Raw genomic sequence first — 19,216 nt, 5'->3', positions numbered from 1 at the left:
AATGAGGGCTTTTGTTGGGGGCTAGTACCCAAAGGAGGGAGCATGAGTGGACAGGACCTTCAAAAGGAACCTGCTACCGACTGGAATTGACCAGAGGTCCTAGGATGCCAGCCAGCAGGTGAACGGTCACTACAGATATTGCCACAGAGAGGGGAAGGCATCCTTGACGTGCATATCAGTGAAAATGTATGAGCTTGAAACTTTGGCGGACTGGCTGGACCCGCCCCAACCACTCCCCACTCATCACCAGCGCTATTGATACTGCTCCTGGGCCTCAGACGTGATTTCTGACCAAGGCCCAGTGCGCACACTGTCTTGCTCAGCAGACAACAAATACTTGTAAATCAAAATGCATCATCTCAGCTCAGGTGCAATGAACGTGGCTCACGGCTGCACACTTACAGGAATGAGAAAACTGTGAGCCTCTCGGCAGTGTCTTTTGAAACAAAATCGGCTTCAAGGGAGATGGATATTCTTGTGGCTCTGCCCTTCTAAATGTAATAAATGAGTGTTCCCAAGAATTGATAGGTCTCTTGATTTCTTAAGGTGAACAGTTACAGAATCCTAGCCTGTGTTAAGTGCTAACATTTTGGAAAGGAATATTTACAAAATAGAACGAATAGTGCTGGAAGCAAATTCTTTTAGAGGATATTAAGTTGCTTTGATTATGCAGGTTTCAAAAAAAGGGGGGGAAATTCGGAAATGGCAGAATTTGTCTCCATAGGTCAAACCCACACTTCAGTGAAAGCCATTATATAATGAAATCTAGAAATTAATTATTTTCGTTCTCTGAGCTTGACCAAACCATGGCCTCACTTTATGTTCCCTCATCTGTGCCTGATGTCTAAATGCCATGACCTTCGCAGCGGGTTCAGGATCTGAAGGAGGGGCCGATGCACAAATGAAAATGCTATACAAGAAATATGAATTTAGAAGGCATTAGAGGCCACGGGGAGCCTCTTTCTTGAAGAGACACACCAACTTCTAGCCTGGTCTGGTATTTATTTACTTGAATACACATTTGCCCTTTAGCAATGCATACAGGCATATCAAAGGTAACGTTTGATAAACAGTAAAAGGATTATCAGGTTAGGGAATTGCCTTGAGCCATTGAACCCACAGCAGGGCAAGATTATGTTGATTTTCAGCCCTGCTGGATATCAAAGTCCAATGATTCTTTCTGCATTAATATGCTAACTGCTGTTGGCTTTAGCCTCCGCATCTAAACTCACCCTCAACCCACACACAAAATGAGAGAAGGTTTATAGCAAACAGTAGAGGAGTATCATTGTCTGGGGATTTTGAAAGAGGTGTAATAAATGGTCAAGGCCTAGGTCAACTCACTATAAACCAGCCTCTGTTTCCTTACCTGTGAAATGGGTATAACAGCATCAGCACTTCCTACCTCCCGTGGTGTTTGTGAGGAACGCGTGGCCTAATATATGTGAAAATGCTTTGAAAAGTGTATTCTTACTAAAGCATTAGCTTCCTAATTTAGTTTTATCAAGCAAAATATGTGAGCACCTTCTATTCACAGAACTAATTTGTCACATGTTCTATAAAATTTTTATATTCTATAACATTAAAAAAAACCACAAAGACTTTTTCCTAAGTGTGGAAGTGCCCACCAAAGCCAGCCTCCCCTGGAGCTGTATTTTGCTGCTCGTATTGTTGTCAATGATTTGAAGGGTATGTAACCCAGACCGAGATTCCTTACCAACCCCCCAAGACACATGGTGCAAACACAGGCACTGAACAGGCGCTCTGGCGGTAGTTGTTGTCATTTAAGGCTTTGCTTTCTAATTAATTTTGTACATCCTTGGCCACTGCCGGGAACAGAGTGTTTTTATGCTGTCAGAATTTTTTATTGTGAAATAAAATGGCAAAGGCTTTCCTACCCCAAAACCCGCCTGCTTCTCATTCTGCCTCCGCCAGATGGTGAGATGGAACCCCCTTCACAACCCAGCAGGGTCTGCTGGGTGTTAGGTTAGGTGGCTCAGGAGGTGGCGCAAGAAATAGAGTCCAGTGAATCAGAAAAGAAAGGAAAGGAAAAGGTTTATTCTGCGTCCCCGGGAGACCCACGTACCCCCAGGACAGGGCACGTGGATTCACGCCAACAGGGAGAGGGGCGCTTTTTTTATACTGCGGTTGGGTGAGGGGCGGGGACATGAGCTGAGGGATTCTCTGCTGCAGGGGATGGGCGGGGGTATGTGGATTAAGGGAGAAGAAGCCTGTATCTGTGTCTGGCACCTTGATCTGTGAGAAATTCCAGGGGAAGTCCATTATCTTGTCATGTCTGCATGTATCTGATCCTGGGCTCTCTCCGGCCTAACACTGGGTGCTGGTAAAGTACACTTGCAGGCGTGGCAGACCCTGTGTGGTCTCAGAGGCTGGCCCAGCCTGGGGCATGAGCCGATGGGCCATCCACAGGTCCCAGAGAAGCAGCCTATCCATGGCTGTGTGCATGGGGCCAAAAAGCCAATGCCGGCTCACATGCCTTACTCAGAACAGAAAGAAGTCCCATCCAAGTTAGTGGCTCCCAGAGATGGCGTGGTATGGACACAAACTCCCCAGACCACCTGCCCCTCCCACTCTGTGCTGCTCCCCAGCATTCACAATGCCTGCCCGATGTTCAGCCCATTCCAGACACCATGTGTTATGCTCCATGCTCAGCCTCTGGCCTAAGCTGCATGGACAAGAGAGACACCGACCCAAGAGCTACACACATCCATAGGCTGAGCAGCCACAAAAACCACGGCTCCGCGTGTGGGAGGTCAACTGGATTCTCTGTAGGAAATACCAAGAAACAGTCTCTTAGCAGCAGAGACTCTGAATGGTCAGGACTCGCAAGAGGCCATGATGGGCTGTATTCAAAGCTAAAATCTAGGAAAGCAGAATATTGAGTAAGAAGTAGCCTTGAGGCCAAGGAGATTTTGAGTACAGGAAAGAGGGCCTGTAACCAAAATCTATAATAATAATAAAAGCATCATATGCTAATTAGACCGGGCGACCTTCCGGATAAAGCCTGGGCTGCGAGGGAAGCCCAAGTCCTGGGTGCCTGCCAGCGGCCAGAGGGAAGCCCAGGTCCCAGGTGCCAGAGGGAAGCCGGTGCTGGCAGCTGGGGGGAAGGAAGACCTACTCTTGCATGAATTTCGTGCATCGGGCCTCTACTAGACAAATAAAAACCAACTCGGTGTTCTCAGGAGGCCCTGTGCCTGACGGAGAGCCACCCGTGGGGCTTTTGTGGCGCCATTGAGACGTGGGCAGCTCAGGCAGCAGTGCAGGGTCTCCCTCACGGGAGTTTAATCTACTGAAGCGCTCTCTGCAAGCACTTACGGAATCACCGAGAGACTGAAAGAGCTATTTTGTCCACCTCTGTCCCTCTGTAAAGAGGGCTCAAATATGTGCAAAAAAAACACCCCTAAAAGCCAGTCTCATTGCAGAGATGAGAAATAAACTTGGAGTTCCCACAGAAAGCTTTGGTGGGATATCATTGCAGAGAACCGGCAGGGGGCCCAGGAACGAAGGGTTTTCTGCTCCACTCTTTATTTTTCTTTCCTCCTGGACCCTGGCTGCTCTTATTTTTCAGGACAAATGAAATGATCAAGTGAAAGGAAGGGCTGGTGCCTATTTCAGTCCCAGGAGTGGCAGGCAGACACAGACCCAGGGAGCTGGGAAAGACACACGGCAAACCCAGCCTCTCCTTGCTGGGTTCCCCCCCACCCCGCCCGCCCCCCGCAAGAGGCAGGAGAGCAAAGGACGACCTCCGACGTCTGTGCGTAAACGTCGTGCATCCACCTCATGAGCTCTGCGGGTGACTGGAAGTCAGGAAGAATGTGCCTAGGAAGGCGTGTGGAACCAAGTCATGGGAACATTAGTGAGGGTGAGGTCAATGGCCTGCTACCTGTAACATGTGCACAGATGGTTAGCTGGACACATAATTGCTTTGGATCTCTCTCTGACATCTGGGAGGTGCGCTCATGACAAATGCAGGTTTGCACCGTGGGTACTTAACATTTCAGTGTCTGTGTTTGCACATGAACAAACCCACATTGATGGAGAAGCCATCTGACACCTTGGACCCGAAATAAAGTTCTGTTAGCATGATAGTTGCACCACCAACCTCTCCTCCAAGCCCAAGAGCTCTGGCAAACGCTTGAAGGTAGAAGCACTCCTGGTTACCTGGTCTCTGAAATGGGCTACTGAGCTGGCTCTGGACTCTGATAGGCCTTTGCTGAACATATTAAAGAGCTTGCTTTTTGCCCGGCCAGCGTGGCTCAGTGGTTGAGCATTGACCTATGAACCAGGGGGTCCCGGTTTGATTCCCAATCAGGGTACATGCCCAGTTGCAGGCTCAATCCACAGTGTAGGGCAGGGGTGGGCAAACTTTTTGACTCGAGGGCCACAATGGGTTCTTAAACTGGACCGGAGGGCCGGAACAAAAGCATGGATGGAGTGTATGTGTGAACTAATATAAATTCAAAGTAAACATCATTACATAAAAGGGTACGGTCTTTTTTTTTTTTTTTTAGTTTTATTCATTTCAAACGGGCCGATCCGGCCCACGGGCCATAGTTTGCCCACGGCTGGTGTAGGGCGTGCACGTACGTAGGGCATTTACCACAAATAGAGCTTGCAGGATTGGAAGTTGCTCTGGGTGAGTCGTGAGTGGTGAGTGAACATGAAGGCCTAGGATATTACTGGCCACTACTGTAGATTTTATAAACACTATACAACAAGCCCTCTCCCTGCTTCCTTCTGAGAGGGTCAGAAATAGACCATGCTGCTCCATGAACAGGGATATGGGCTGGATTGATTGGAAATATCGCGGAGCACTGGCTGGGTAAGGCATAGATCACAGAGAGAGAGAGAGAGAGAGAGAGAGAGAGAGAGAGAGAGAGAGAGAGAGAGTAAGAGAGAGAGGGAAATATGCTAATTAACCGGGACGCTGTAACAGGTTGACCAGACAGGAGGAGGTTGTGTGTGCAGCGTAGGGGTGCCGGGGGCGGGCGAGGGCCTGATCAACAGCGGCCATGGTTACTTCAAGGGTCAGAGAGCAAGGAAGGGCCAGCCGAATCGCATGCTGGGCTCCTAGTAAGAAATAACGATGGAGAGAAAACGGAACATAGGGGATTGTCGTGGCAATGTGGTTCTGGCTATTGCATAGTGGAGCATGATCAGATTAAGGGATTTTGTGGTATTCCTTACGAAGAGGGATTTTTAACATGTAAGGGTTTCAGAACTGAGGACTTAATATTTTGACTTTGGAAATTTGTTCTTGGTTCACTGACCCTATCAGGCACAAAGGCTTCTCTCTGGCATTGAATTGACAGAAGAAAGAAAACTCATCTATGCTTTGCATAGTTAGAGCCTGAAGATATTTTCAAAGTACGGGACAGGCTGGCTCCCCACGACCACAGGAAGCTTTTACGAAAGTGGCAGGGACACTTAATACTTGTTGGGGTGTCTCCTGTGGACCTGTGTCCTTGCATGGGGTCTGAGGTGTTCAACAAAGAGTTCACAGCAATGTTCTCTGAAGACCAAGCGAGGACTGGGAGGGCTGCGGCGCCCTCGGAATAGGTAGCAGGGGTGGGACAACTGCCTCTGTGTGAGACCGGCCGGGGCTGGCTGATTGGGATGTAATCTGTGCACTCAAAACCGAGGTGCTGTGAGTGAGAGGGAACCCGTCGCCAAGCCCCAGAGACATTGCTCCCATCAGAAGGAAAAAAAGTCACTCCTGAGGCACATACGCTTCCATTTCTTACAGGATGTTCAGCTCCATTATAATCGTATGGGGCCACCATAATGCAATACATGACTATATTTTTCTACTGAGTAATAGGAACTCGGTAGAAAAATAACAGAAGAGTCCTGATGGTTCTGTGGTTAGAGCATTGGCCTGTGCACCAAAGGGTCTTGGGGTCGATTCCCAGTCAAGGGTAGGTACCTGGATTGCAGGTTTAATCCCCCAAACCCAATTGATGTGTCTCTCTCACATTGATGTTTCTCTCTCACAATCGATGTTTCTCTCTTCCCTCCCTCCCCCTTCCACTCTCTCTAAAAAAAAAAAAAAAAAAAAATGATGGAAAAAAAATATGCTTAGGTGAGGATTAACCAAAAAAGAAAAATAACAGAAGAAAGAGGAATAAGTAGGAATTCATTGTAAATAATACCATGGACCAAATTGTGTCTCCCCATCCATCCCCACCCTCACACATTGAAGCCTTAATCCCCAATGTGTTGGGATTTGGGGTTGTAGGTTTAGATGAGGTCATGAGGGAGGGTCCCTCCTGATGGGATGAATGTCCTTACAAGAAGAGGAAGAGACACCAGGCTCACTCTGGCCCTCCCATGTGAGGACACAGCAAGAAGGCAGCCATCTACAAACCAGGAAGAGAGCTCCACCAGGAACTGAACTGGCTGGTGTCTTCATCTTGGACTTCCCAGTCACCGGGACTGTGAGGGATAATTGTCCAAGCCACCCAGTCTGTGGTATTTTGCTATCACAGGCCAAGCATGTCAACACAAATAACATATTACTGAGTTCAGCCCAGCTTGCTTACTCCTGGGAACTGGAATTTTCACCTTGAAACTGGTTCTGGGAGAGACTTTTCCTTATAACACACGGTTCCCCAAGGGCAGCCACCTGCAGCCCCTGGGAAAGGAGGGGCTGCACTTGTGTTTATCTTTCACGAAGGCTGTTAATCACAGCAGAGTCTCCTCCTCCTAGAAGGTTTCTAAATTGGATTTTCTTCTAGAAGATAATACCGAACTCGCCGATAATGTCAGCCCTGGATGTGAGAGGACTGGGAAGGGAAGGGGCTGTTCCATCCCTCTTCTACATCCACGCTGCCACCTGGTGGATCCCACCACGAGAGAAACGGGAGGATTTTGTGTTCAAGACCAGAAACCTTGATGCAAATTTGTCCCGCAAACCCTAAGGGGCAAAATGATGGTGAGCATCGGCTGTGTGTCAGGTGGTGAGCTGAGCAGTTGGTCACTTCCCAACCACCCGGGCAGCGGGAGTTATCATGCACATTTCCGCGCGAATTAAGGGCCTCCGAGAAGTTCAGAACCAGCTTTGTTGAAAAAAGCAATTGGATGGATAAATGAATGAACGCGTGAGTACATGAATGCAGGCTTCATTTACGTGCACTGTGTCGGTGACAGAATGTTTGTGCTGCATGCAGATAAACTCCGAGATGAGAGTGATGGTCCTGGGTGAGTTTGTGAATGGATGGACGGGATAGCTAATCTTTTTTCCACGTCTCGGAAGAATTGTCCCTCAGGCCCCTGTTGAATCATCAGCTGATTATGTGGCCTTTGCCGCTCCCTCCCAACTCTCCCTGAACTTGTCACCCAGCTGGAAGCCAGCTGGGTGAGTCACTCCATTCTTCTCTTAGGAACTGGACCTGAGAAAGAGTTTGTTCTGGAAATGAACATGGTTCCCATGAGTCACTTAGTGGCTAAGTTATGAGGAAGCCCAGTGGGAAAAAACAGGAGAGGTGTCAGGTGCAACAGGTATATGCAGCAAGAAGGAGGTAAGAGGGCAAGCTGCCCAGGCTCCTGGCGGCTTCCAGGCCCTGGTGCCGATTGGCATAAGGGGACATGTGGTGTCTTTGTCTGTAGCTGCTCCCGGCTCCTGGTGCCTCTGGTGGGGCTACAATCACAGGACCCTGGCCGCCTGTCCCAAATGGACAGACAGGGACATGTGGGCCAGGTAAGCCAGTCACCGCTTCTCTCCAAGGGATGCTAGTTGGAGCTGAGTTGTCCAGCGGCAGCACCTCCTTCTTTCCTTCTAAGGCCTGGAGGCCTCCTTTTTGTTTCTCTTACAATAGTTTCTGTGCTTGTAGACAAAGAACCCTGCTGTTGGCCACTCTTGTTATTTTAGCAGCTAGTTCAAGTGGCCTTCGTTTTCCTCTCAACCAGCTGTGTCAGCGATGCATTTTCTGCATTTCTCTCTGGTCACTTTCCCTCCCTCACTGCACAGTTACCTTCTTGGATGTGCTGATGCTCTGGTGTGGACGGGATGAAAGGACCAGGTGATGACTAAAACCCTCTTTGGGGCACCAGCTCCGGGGAGGTCGAGCCCTAGGCCTTGTCTGCCGGCTGCGGGCCTTGTAATGCCGCCTGGGAGAAATGTGGTTGGCCCTCCCTAGCAAAGAGTCAGCTCACCCCCCGGATCACTCTTGGGCTCTGCAAATTCAAGGCTTCTCCCCACCTGCAGATCGGGCCTCCCTCCAGTTCATATCCTGTGGTCTCCACCCCTCCAGGCACCAGTAGCTCAACAGCGAGGGCTGTGTCCTAAACACACTGGAAAATAATAATGATGATGACTCCCTGTCGGGGGAAGTGTCACATCTACCACTTTGTGGTCCCCCACCCAACCATCCTGTGAGAGCAGTGTCTCCATTTTTCAGATGAGGAAACAGGCTCAGAGAGGCCAGATAACTTTCCCAAGGTCGCGTATCTGGTTGGTTACAAAATCAAGACACTGATGAAAGGAAAGAGGCTGTGTTCCATGAGGCACCCCCTGGTGTTCCCCTCCAGGGAGACAGAAAGCCTGGAAGTGGTGACCAGCTCTCTCTTCCTTGTTCTCCAAGGAGCCAGGCCTCTGCTTGACCCCCTTGGCCACAGTGTGGGGCACAGATCACTTGGATAAGGTAGTTGGAGGTTTTCCCATCACACTTGACATTTCTATTTCTCTTGGACTAGCAGATCTTCGATGAAAGGGTCATGCTATTAATAGCTGGCTACATGCGCTATCAGGTTTCATAATCCATGCTGGGCAAAACAGTTGCCCCTGGAGAGGAAGTGAGAGAAGTGAGAGACACCTAGACAGAAAAGGACAGGGATCAGGTAGAAAATAACTAGCAACTAACTTCACATGAAAAATAACTAACAGGCAGCTTGGCCAAACCTTAAAGGCCAAACATCAGGCTACAGCGCGATGTTCTCAGAGTTTTTAAAAAAGAAAGATATGCAAACGGGGAAATGACAGGAAAGGGGGTAGGCAGAGTGGCTTAGCTACATGGCCAGAGGAAGAACAAGGCGGAAAGAAGCGAGGGGCCTTGAGAACCAAGGGGGCTTATTGGTTAGCAGGTTTATATCCCCCCAGACCAAGGAGCCTCATTAGCAACCCTGTTCGGGACCCCTGCCCTCCCCTGCTGGCAGCTTTGTAAGCTTTGTGCTTGCTTGCCAATAACTCAGCTTCCAGGCATAATCTCGCTTGTCCGTGATTCCCTTCCTCAACTTCACTAAACAACCCCGGGGAAAAGATCACTTCTGAGATCCCATCCTGAACTCAGAAGGACCTCAGTCCTACCCCTGCCGGCTGGCACCTCTGCCCTCCCTCTACCCTAATTTCCCGAAAGTAGAGGCTGCTAATCTGATTGGTCAGAGTCCAGGACATTCCTTGGGCCCTGCTTCACCAGTGGCCAGGCTCACTCCATCTGTAAGCCAGTGCACCGGTGCTCCGTGAGGGCCTCGTGCAAGGAAAAGCCTGCCTTCCTGAGCAGACCCGGCCGGCCAGGTGCTCCCCACCTCCAGGTGTGGACTGAGGGGGCACATGAACTAGGAGCTTCATTGATACCTTCAGCTCAACTTGCCAGGCTTCGAAGCAGCTCACCTTCAGTTCAGTGATCAACAAAGCGGTACTTTTATTTCCTGTTTAGCTGGTGGAGTGCTAGTAAATGTTTAACAACCAACGCTTTGGCTGAGGCGGGTGGGGGAAGGAACGACTCTAATTTGTGCATTTGTCAAGTTTCGGGCATGACAACTCCCACTGCAGCCAGCTGCTCATCACCAGCAGGACATTATTAGGAAGTAAGGCGCCCTGGCCCACCCTCATACAGATACCAACAGAAATAACCTCAAGGACATAGGTCATTGTAAGATGTAGCAAAATACTTAGGACGGGGTAGATTTTGAGTGTCTGTTACCTTAGTTTTAAATAAAGCTTCATTGTAAGTTGATAAAGTGTAATTTTTAATAATGGCAGTACTTAACAGCCGGCTTACACATTTCATGAAAATTTAGCCCCTGGCTCTCAGGAGCTGTTCAGGCTGGCGGGCATGCCCCTGCGTTCATCTGTTATTCCTGCATATGGTGTTCTCTCAATGGCGACCCTTCTTGCTTCCATCTGTCAAACATCCTTTTTGTTCAGGAGGGGCTGACAATCACATGACCTGCCTCCCCACTGTCCTGATAACAGGACCTGGACCGCAGCCATGGGAGGAGGGGATAGGTGATAGGGTTGAGTACGGGCATTCCTGGGACCTTGGCTGTAATATCATAATACTGCCAACCCCATTCTCACTTGCAAAGTTGTGGGAAACAACCCAGCCAACCCCAAAACCATGCCCTACCAGCATCGAGCCAGGTGCTTCTTGTCGATGGCTCACCTGGGCTTCCTCCGAATCTGTGCCTCACCCAGCGAGAGAGCCAAGGGGAACCGTGACCGGCCCCCGTCCCAGGCCTGGCTCTGCCTTTCCCTAGCTCTGTGTTGGTGGGCAAGGTCCTTCATCTCGTGGAGCCTCTGTTCCCTCACTTGTAAAACATGGCAAACCTACTTCACCAAACGCTGGTGAGAATTAAATGAGGTTGTTCATGCCAAGGCCTCCTTCTGTGCTCAGCACAGTGTGTGCCCAATCTTATGAGCATGGTGGGGGGTGGAGCGGAGGCCAGTGGGACTCTGGGGAGGAAATGGGAACAGGCCGTGTTGTCCCCCACCCAACCACCCTGTGAGAGCAGTGTCTCCACTGGGACTCTGGGGAGGAGATGGGACACAGGCCCACTGGATATCGGCACTGGGTGTCCCTGATGCCTGGTTTGTTCTCATTAAGATTCTCCAGCCCGCCCCTCACTGGCCTGCCCAGCCTGGAGTTTTCTGGGAGAACAAGATGCTCTCTAACAGCCACCAGCCTGGGCAGCAAGACTCTGGCTTCTTCCTGGGGAGGGAGGCAGAGCCCGGAGTCCCCGCCCAAGGTGCTTGGACTCCTGTGCGTACAGCAGAAGTTGCAGACTCTGAGGGACCGTCCCGCTTGTTTTATTTGGCCTGAATTGTGTTTGGAAACCTTTGAATTCATTGCTGATTTAGGAAGCAAGAGCTTTCACCTGACACTGTGCCCACCCTCCTGGCTGGGCCACAAGCAGCTGGAGCTGGTTAACAACTACCCCCAGAGTCACGTGTGCACGCTGCCCTTTGCCAGGGTCCACCCGGACCTTGTCCCAGGGCATGAGCACTTGGAGGACGCTGCAGACTTTGGGGCACGTGTGTGCAATTTCCAGGGCTCCCACCACATTTACTCTTCTACCGGCGTCTGCACCCTCATTGCACAGATGGGGCCTCCTGTTAATATAAATGAACCATTTCTATTGCCATCTGTAGCCAACCCCTCAGTGGTTCGCAACCTTGGCTGCACATTAGAATCACCTGGGAATCTTTTTAAAATCCTGATTTCTGGGCCTCATCCTCTGGAAATTCTGTTTCTTTGTTACTAATGTGTGGCCCCACCCAAGAAGTTCTGAGTTGGCAGGAGGTGCTCACTCTTACACCCCTGTCCTTGGTAGCTTGCTTGCCTGCTGCTGCCATTGTGGCCCCACCCTATAACAAAGAAACAGAATTTCCGGAAGATGAGGCCCAGAAATCAGAATTTCAAAAAGATTCCCAGGTGATTCTAATGTGCAGCCAAGGTTGAGAACCACTGACAGTAAACTACATCCCACCCCTCCCGTTCCCTTGAGAACAACATTCCAGCATGTCTAAGACATATGACTCATTGGCCAACTCCTTTTCATCCTCCTTTTGCCAGAAGTCCAAACTTCACAAATTCTCTGGCTACGACCTACCGCTGCTGCTGGCATAGTGAAGGCACAATGGCATCTAGATGCCAAGTATCAAAATGTTATACTTGAGCCCGGCTGGCGTGGCTCAGTGGTTGAATGTTAACCTCTGAACCAGAAGGTAAGGGTTCGATTCCTGGTCAGGGCGCATGCCCAAGTCTAGTGTGTGGCGTGCAGGAGGCAGCCAATCAATGATTCTCTCTCATCATTGATGTTTCTTTCTCTCTCTCTCTCCCTTCCTCTCTGAAACCAATAAAAATATGTATTTTTTTAAATGTTATACTTGATTGAAGATTTGTTTCACAAAATAATTTTTTCTTTATATGTGTGCTTGTGTCACGGAGATCTCACTCCTCCCATTTGTTCCTCACCAGAGAGACAGCACCTGGCAAGTGGGCGGGGTGGGGAGGGTGGTTGGTGGTGGCAGCAGGTGCCCCACAGACACCTCTCACCACGCAAAGGGCAAAGGGAAGATGAGGCTGTACCGCCACTTGTCACTCAGCTGGATTATTAATTACTGCAGCCCAAACTGCTTCCCCTGCTTCCTTCCTTCCTTCGTCTGCTCTCAACCCAGCAGCACGGTCAGATCCTGTCTCTCACTGGCTGAAAATCCTCTACCCACGCCCCCTCCCACTTGGAGTAAAACCTGGAGTCCTTACCATGGCTGGAAGGTCCCGCATGAATGGACCCTCTCTGCATTAGCCCTTCCACTCTCCTCTCACTCCTCCTCCATTTAAGATGGTGAATTGTGTTTATCTGCCATCTGGCTTTTTGCAGACCCTCCAACATCCCAGCAGGCTCCCACCTTCAGCCTTTGTACTGGCGCTTCTGCTGGAACATTCCCAGGATGCCACATGGCTATCACCCTCAACCACCTTCAAACCTTGCTTACACATTAACTCTTCAGGAAACCCTATTCGAAATTCTACCCTGCTTTCTGCTGACCCTCCTGACCCTCCTCTTCCCCTCCCCCCTTAGTATGTTATCATCTGTGATACCATATTATGATTTCCCTATTTATAACAGCATCTGTGTCTCCCCAATCCCGGGTTGCAAGAGCCCTAAGGGGCTGGGGGGTGTCTGGCACAGAATCATCTCTCAACTACTTCTTGAATAAGTTAATTTCTAGAAAGGACCTTGGCTTTGATCAGATCATCAAAAAGATTTGTGGTCCAAAAACCACTAAAAAACGAAACACTTCCAAGGAATAAAGCTGTTGGAAAACACACACATCCATGTCCTTCAAGAGCCCCTCTGAGCCGGGACACAGCAACGGGACCAAATATATATTGCCCTTGGTTTTCCCCAGTTCCCTCCTGACATGGCCGTGTTGGGAGCCCCTCCCCTGGTGTTGGGAGCCCCTGAACGCCAGCAGGGCAGCAGCTTCCAGACCCCGTGAGAAAGCTCCCCCAGCCACAGCACAGAGAGGAGACACACCATGAGATTTACCACGTGGGCACTGTATGTGGAGTACATGCTGGGAGCAACAAGAACAGCAGTAAATACAGAACAGAAAATAACAATTTTTGAAATGACAACGAACAGGACACATTATCTAAGCACTAACACCTAAGGAGGTGGCTGCCCAGGCTCTGGTGGGCAGCGCCTCAGGAGAAAGAGGCTGACTTCTTTCCAGGCTGCCTGGTCTTCAGTCCTTGTAACTTCTCATCTTTCAGCGCCTTCAAGAACTTATCTGCAGGAGAGCAAGACACACTTAACTCGAGTAGAGATAAGGGCTTTTACTAATGCTGCGAATGCAACCGTGTGCTCCCTACAGGAGCCCCAAATCCACTATGATCCAAAACGTGTATAAGTGGAGAATACGTAGTTGCGAAATCCAGGACTTAGAAAAGTCCATGTGTTCTAGGAATTGTTTCTAGAGACCTGCTGCCTCATGGACCTAAACATTTGGGTTATTTCATACCCCTTCTCTGTGTGGGAGGTGGGGGCAATTTTATAGAGTAACGGGGATGGTCTTTCAAGGACCATCTGCTCACCTTCAGTGGCCAGGTGCTAGCCACAGTCAGAAGAGGTGACGGGAAAAACAAAGTCTGCAGAACAGCCTATGGCTACTGAACATTCTACAGAGCAAATAGGTCCTCCGGGAGTCGAATTGGACTGTGTGTGATTTTACTCTCCCACAGCAGCTTGCATGCTCCAGGAATCCCACCCACATCAGCACACCTGGTCTCCTGGTTAAGTAAGATCCCAGAGACTTCAAACCTAAGATCAGATGGCAGAGTCCAGGACCCTGGTGACAGGGCTACGGGGTGGGGATGGTGGAGGTGGAGGGGGCTGGGAGTGTCCCAGGGAAGCTATCATCCAGCATTGTCCTTGGGCCTCCTGGGTCTTGCAAAATTTCCATCTTCCCCCTACAGACATGACAACCCACCCTCCCCTACTTCCCCCACCTCCTGCCCAGGATCCCAGTTGAAGATAAATGCTAAATCTCGGTCTCTAGAGAAAGGGGCTGCCTGTGGTGCGTGTGTCTCCAGGGGTAGTTGTGTTACTGTGCAAGAGGCTTAAGGCTCAGGAGGAGGCTGGTGGTGGGTGGAGTTCCAGGTTTGGGGGCTCAGGGTCCAGATTCCCGGAAGGGCTCAGGATGGAGGGAGGATGGAGTTGGAGGAAAAGAGTCAGTTGAAATCCAGGATGGGGGGGAATCTGGGTTCTGGGGATCAGCTGGAAATCTGGGACACCTGGGTGCTGGAGCCTGAGCCCGAGGCCACATTTGGGGGGGACCTCGGTAGGGGGACATGGAGCCAAGAATGGAGTCAAGGCCGCCCAGGGGTGGGCCCCGGCTGCCCGGGGAGGTCACGCACAGCGCTGGGAGTCGAAGCCGTCCCCAGTGATGGTGAGCAGCTCCAGCTCCTTAATGCGGATCTCCAGTTCGCACAACTCCTCGGGGTGGGAGGCGGAGACGAGCCGGGAGGGCGTGGGGCCAGGGGTCAGGGGCGAGGCAGCCACCTCGGGCCCTGGCGGCGGCGAGTAGAAGAAGCGCAGAGGCTCATAGGGGATGGAGGCCAGGCCAGAGGGCCAGGGCGGGGGGCACGGGCGCTCGCTGGGGGGACCCAGGCCCGGGGGTGGCGGCAGGGGCATCGGGGCCGGGGGCGCCTGGGGCAGGGACCGGCCCCCCGCCGGCCCGCCCGCCTTCAGCGGTACGAAGAGCTTCTTCCAGATATTGAAGTCGCTCAGCGGGGACGTGGAGACCCCGCGGTCGTAGAGAGACGGGAAATAGAGGGGCGGGGCCGGCCGCTGGCTCATCGTGGGGCTCTGGCGGCCGCGCCGCCCCTTCGGCATCTTTTGAATGGGAGGCTGCGTGGGAGGAACCCCGCGCCGGGAGACCCGCGCCTGCCTCGAGTGGCCGGGTTCTGACATTCCACAGGCCACGCCCCGAGGGGCTCGGCCCCACCCCTTCGTGTTAGCCCCGCCCCCAACAAGCGGGGCTCTAAGATCCGGGTGGCCACGCCCCAGAATGTGGCCACGCCCATTGGCAGGTGGCAGGCCGCGCCCCTGGAGTGAGACAGGCACCCGCAGTGGGGCGCGAGTGTGAAGTCCCGCAGGCGGGTCCTAATGCCCGGCCCAACCCCTAGGTTCCGCTGGACCACAGCACCCTTCGCCTCCAGCCCTAAGCCGGGCTCAGCCCCCCTGTTCTCCCCACCGCCCCTAAATTCTACAAGCCTCGCTCAGCAGCTGTCACAGACAAACATGACATCAAACAAAAGCCCCAAGTGGAGAGCTGGCCCGAACTGAAGAGAAAACAAACTTCAGTTTTCCTCTCCGTCTATAGGAAGAGAAAAAAAATTATGCCTGGCTTTTAGGCTGAGTCCTCTGTTTCTCAATTACCTTCGATTAAAATAATCCCTGTGCCAAAATGGCATATTTGGGGGTGTTATATTCTGATCCCTTTCAGTTCCCATAACACTGTTCTTTTTTAAAAAATATAATTTTATTGATTTCAGAGTGGAAGGGAGAGGGGGGAGAGAGAAAGAGAGAGAGAGAAACATCAATGATGAGAATCACTGATCAACTGCCTCCCACACACCCCACACTGGGAATCCAACAGTGACCTCCTGGTTCATAGTCCACGCTCAACACTGAGCCACACCGGCCAGGCTATAACACTGTTTTTAAAAGCTCCCAGCTATTGATTGAGTCCAATTATATGCTCAGCACTACAGGACCTTGGGCTGGACCAGCTAGTATGGGAAGAAAAAGCTGCTCAGTGTGAGACAAGCCCTTTACGTTTGGACAGTTTCTAAGTTTACAAGTGCTTCACACCTTTCCGTCTTCTGTCTGGTCATCACAAGCAACTGTAGGAGGCAGCCTGGTTCTCTTAAACGTCAAACAACTTGCCCAAAGACATCTAGCTTGGATATCCGACTCCCTTTGCTGCTATGCACGCACACACACATACACACATGCACAGCTGGTACTGACACAGATCTTGACTAGCCAGCAGCTTAAACTGGTCCCACCCATCTTTATTCCTTCAATCCAATGACCATTAGATCATTGTTAGGCCAAGGCTTTCATGGGAATTTGCCTCCCCTCAGTCTGACTAATCCTGGCTACTCATGCAAGAGATCTTGGAGCAAAGTACCAAGGAAAGGGTGTGGGCTCTTCGGGATTTGTTCAGCAGGATTTCCTTTCAGTGGTTAGACTGTTGCCTGTTCGTTCCTGATGATGAATGTGTTTGGAAGAGAACTAAACTGCATCCCATTGGAGACACTCTCCCTTTAGATTTATTACCATCCATAGCAGGGTCCCTTTTCCAGAGTCTCCCACAGCACTGGGAAATTTGGCAGGAACATGGGTTGGCTCTAACGGCCATTCTCAATCAACCCTCTTCTCCTTTGTCCGCCTCCCAATTGTTTGATTATTTGTTGCTTTTTTTTCATATACACATAGGAGTGACTTTTTCCATCTGACTTATTTTGCACAGCGTGCTAGTCTCAAGATCCACCCATGTTATTGCAAATGACAATATTGCATCTTTTCTAATAGATTAGTAATATGCCATCGTTTATTAGATTTAGAATCACTTAGTTCCTCTCTGTGTGCTTGTAAAGTCCCCCTTCAAACCCCTCGTCTTTGTTTTCCTCTCGGGGAGATGGATTTGGGCTTTCAAAACCCTGTCTCATTGTTTGCTGCCTCTCAAAAATAAACTTTCCTTGTTGCATACTCACTGCTTTACTGATTGGTATTACTGTGTGTTGGGTATGTGAACTTGGGTTTGACTACACTTGCTCCCCTAGAAGTCTCACTTCCTCTCCACCACTTTAGCTCTGCACCTGGACAGAATGCCAACGACCACACCTTCACCAGATTCTCTGCCTCTCTAAGGGGATGTCACAATTGCCCATGCCTGCCTTGGCTTGGGACAGCTTTTAGGAGCATGTAGAACTTGTGGCTTGGATACAGCAGAGTTGCTATGGAATGAGTATTTGTGTTGCCCCGCCCCCCATTCTTATGTTGAAAACCTAAGCCCCAGTGAGATGCTATTAGGAGGTGGGGGCCTTTGGGTGGTAATTAAGTCATGAGGACAGAGCCCTCACCCATGGATTAGTGCTCTTGGTAAAGAGTCTGCAGGGAGCTCCCTTGCCACTTCCACCATGTGAGGGCATAGTGAGAAGACCACCATCCATGAACCAGGAAATGGGTTCTCACCAGGCACCAAATCTTCTGGAGCCTTGATCTTGGAGTTCCCAGCCACTAGACTGGTGAGAAATAAATGTTTCTTGCTTAAGCCGCCCAGTCTATGGGATTTTTGTTACAGCAGCCTGAACATACAAAGACAAAAGTCATGTTTGAATCCAGGACTCTTTGTGACTCTGGGAAAGTCATGTCAGCTCTTGGAATCTGTTTTCTGAGCCATAAAATGAAGGCAAGATCTACCACACAAAGTTGATGCAGGTGATGAAAACATGTATAAGCAAAACCTGGGACACATAGTAGGCTGCTGGGACACATAGTAGGTGACTATGATTATTAAACGGTCTTATGTGGATTCCTTCATTCACCATTAAGCCCTGGCAAATGGATGAGGTCAGTGGAGCAGGGGAGGGGGTGTCCCTCCCTGACAACTGGACCAACTCCAGGTAATTTAGCAAGCCCTACACCTAGAAGAGTGATGGCGAACCTATGACACGCATGTCAGAGGTGACACCCGAACTCATTTTTTTGGTAGATTTTTCTTTGTTAAATGGCATTTAAATATGTAAAATCAATATCAAAAATATGTCTATGTTTTACTATGGTTGCAAATATCAAAAAAATTTCTCTATGTGACACAGCACCAGAGTTTTTCAAAATGCTGACACGCCGAGCTCAAAAGGTTCGCCATCACTGACCTAGAAGATGGTTACCTGCTGCCCTGCGGAGGACAGTGACATCAAACTCAGAGAGGCTATTGCGAGCAGGGCACTTGTCTTAACTCCTTTGCTCACTGCAACGAACCTAAGCAGTAGCTGTTTTCCCCACATTCGGAGGCACAGAGGCAGGTAAGGTTGAGTAACTTGCCTGAGGCTCTGGGACTGGTTAGCATCAGAACTGGAATTTCAAACCCATGGGCTGGCCCCAGCTCCCTGCCTCTTGGCCATTCCCTCCTACAGCCTCCCACCAGTTCCCCCGGCTCTCAGGGCAGGGTCACCTTCACGTTGGCTGGCTTTCTCTTGCTCGCAGAGGGCAGGCTCTAACTGGAAGTTGTTTGTGTCACAATTCAAGGGTTTGGCTATGTGAGGAGCACCAACAGTCTTTATTCCTCATCTGAATTCACCATTGTGTTGGGCAGGAGCTGAAGGCCCACACATTTCTACTTTCCTTCACAACACCCACTATTTCAAGAACCTTTCTAAAAAAAATGCAGCCCCGCCCTTATTCTTATTTCCCTTGGCAGATGTTTTCCCAGGCACTCGCAGAGTCAGCACATTTTTTAATGAACTGAAGCCTGAGAGGCAGTAGTGGAATGGAGAGTGCAGGGGCTTGGATTATGAGAGAGCTGAGTTTAGTCTCATCAACCAGCATCAACTAGCTGTGCAACCCTGGGTAAAACAATTGTAGCTAACACTCACTTTACCAGTTACTACATTGGGTTCTCAAGTTATCCTGGCAGTAACACCTAGAGGGTCGGTCTCTCAGAATTTTTCTGCTCACAAGTAACAGAGGTTGATCTGGAGATTTCACACAGAGGGCAATGAGATAGTTTATGGAACTGAAAGCTTAAGAAGTAGGCTTTGAGCCCGGCCAGGGATGTTCAGTGGTTGAGCATCGACCTATGAACCAGGAGGTGATGGTTCCATTCAGGTCAGGGCACATACCCAGTTGCAGGCCCAATCTTCAGTAGGAGGCTTGCAGGAGGCAGCTGATCAATGTC

The 19,216-nt window shown here is 50.3% G+C and overlaps 1 protein-coding gene across 1 annotated transcript; it reads right to left on the bottom strand.

Annotated features, from left to right (window-relative positions):
- Positions 1-13,299: 13,299 nt before the first annotated feature.
- On the bottom strand, positions 13,300-15,339 carry LOC118665162 (uncharacterized protein C11orf91 homolog). The gene is made up of 2 exons (XM_036326284.1): positions 14,664-15,339; positions 13,300-13,537 (listed from the first exon to the last, which is right to left on the bottom strand). The coding sequence occupies exons 1-2, from the start codon at positions 15,217-15,219 to the stop codon at positions 13,452-13,454; spliced, it is 642 nt and encodes a 213-aa protein (XP_036182177.1). The 5' UTR covers positions 15,220-15,339; the 3' UTR covers positions 13,300-13,451.
- Positions 15,340-19,216: the final 3,877 nt, after the last annotated feature.

This window comes from Myotis myotis, unplaced genomic scaffold, assembly GCF_014108235.1.
Source record: "Myotis myotis isolate mMyoMyo1 unplaced genomic scaffold, mMyoMyo1.p scaffold_m19_p_10, whole genome shotgun sequence".
Taxonomy (NCBI): Eukaryota; Metazoa; Chordata; class Mammalia; order Chiroptera; family Vespertilionidae; genus Myotis; species Myotis myotis.
Note: the sequence above shows the minus strand (reverse complement) of the source record. Positions and strands in the feature narration are given on the sequence as shown.

Coding starts and splice junctions, on each gene's coding strand:
- LOC118665162 (XM_036326284.1), bottom strand. CDS start 15,219: ATGTCAGAACCCGGCCACTCGAGGCAGGCGCGGGTCTCCCGGCGCGGG. Junction 13,538..14,663: donor CGGCTTCGACTCCCAGCGCT/GTGCGTGACCTC, acceptor GCTCTCCTGCAG/ATAAGTTCTTGAAGGCGCTG.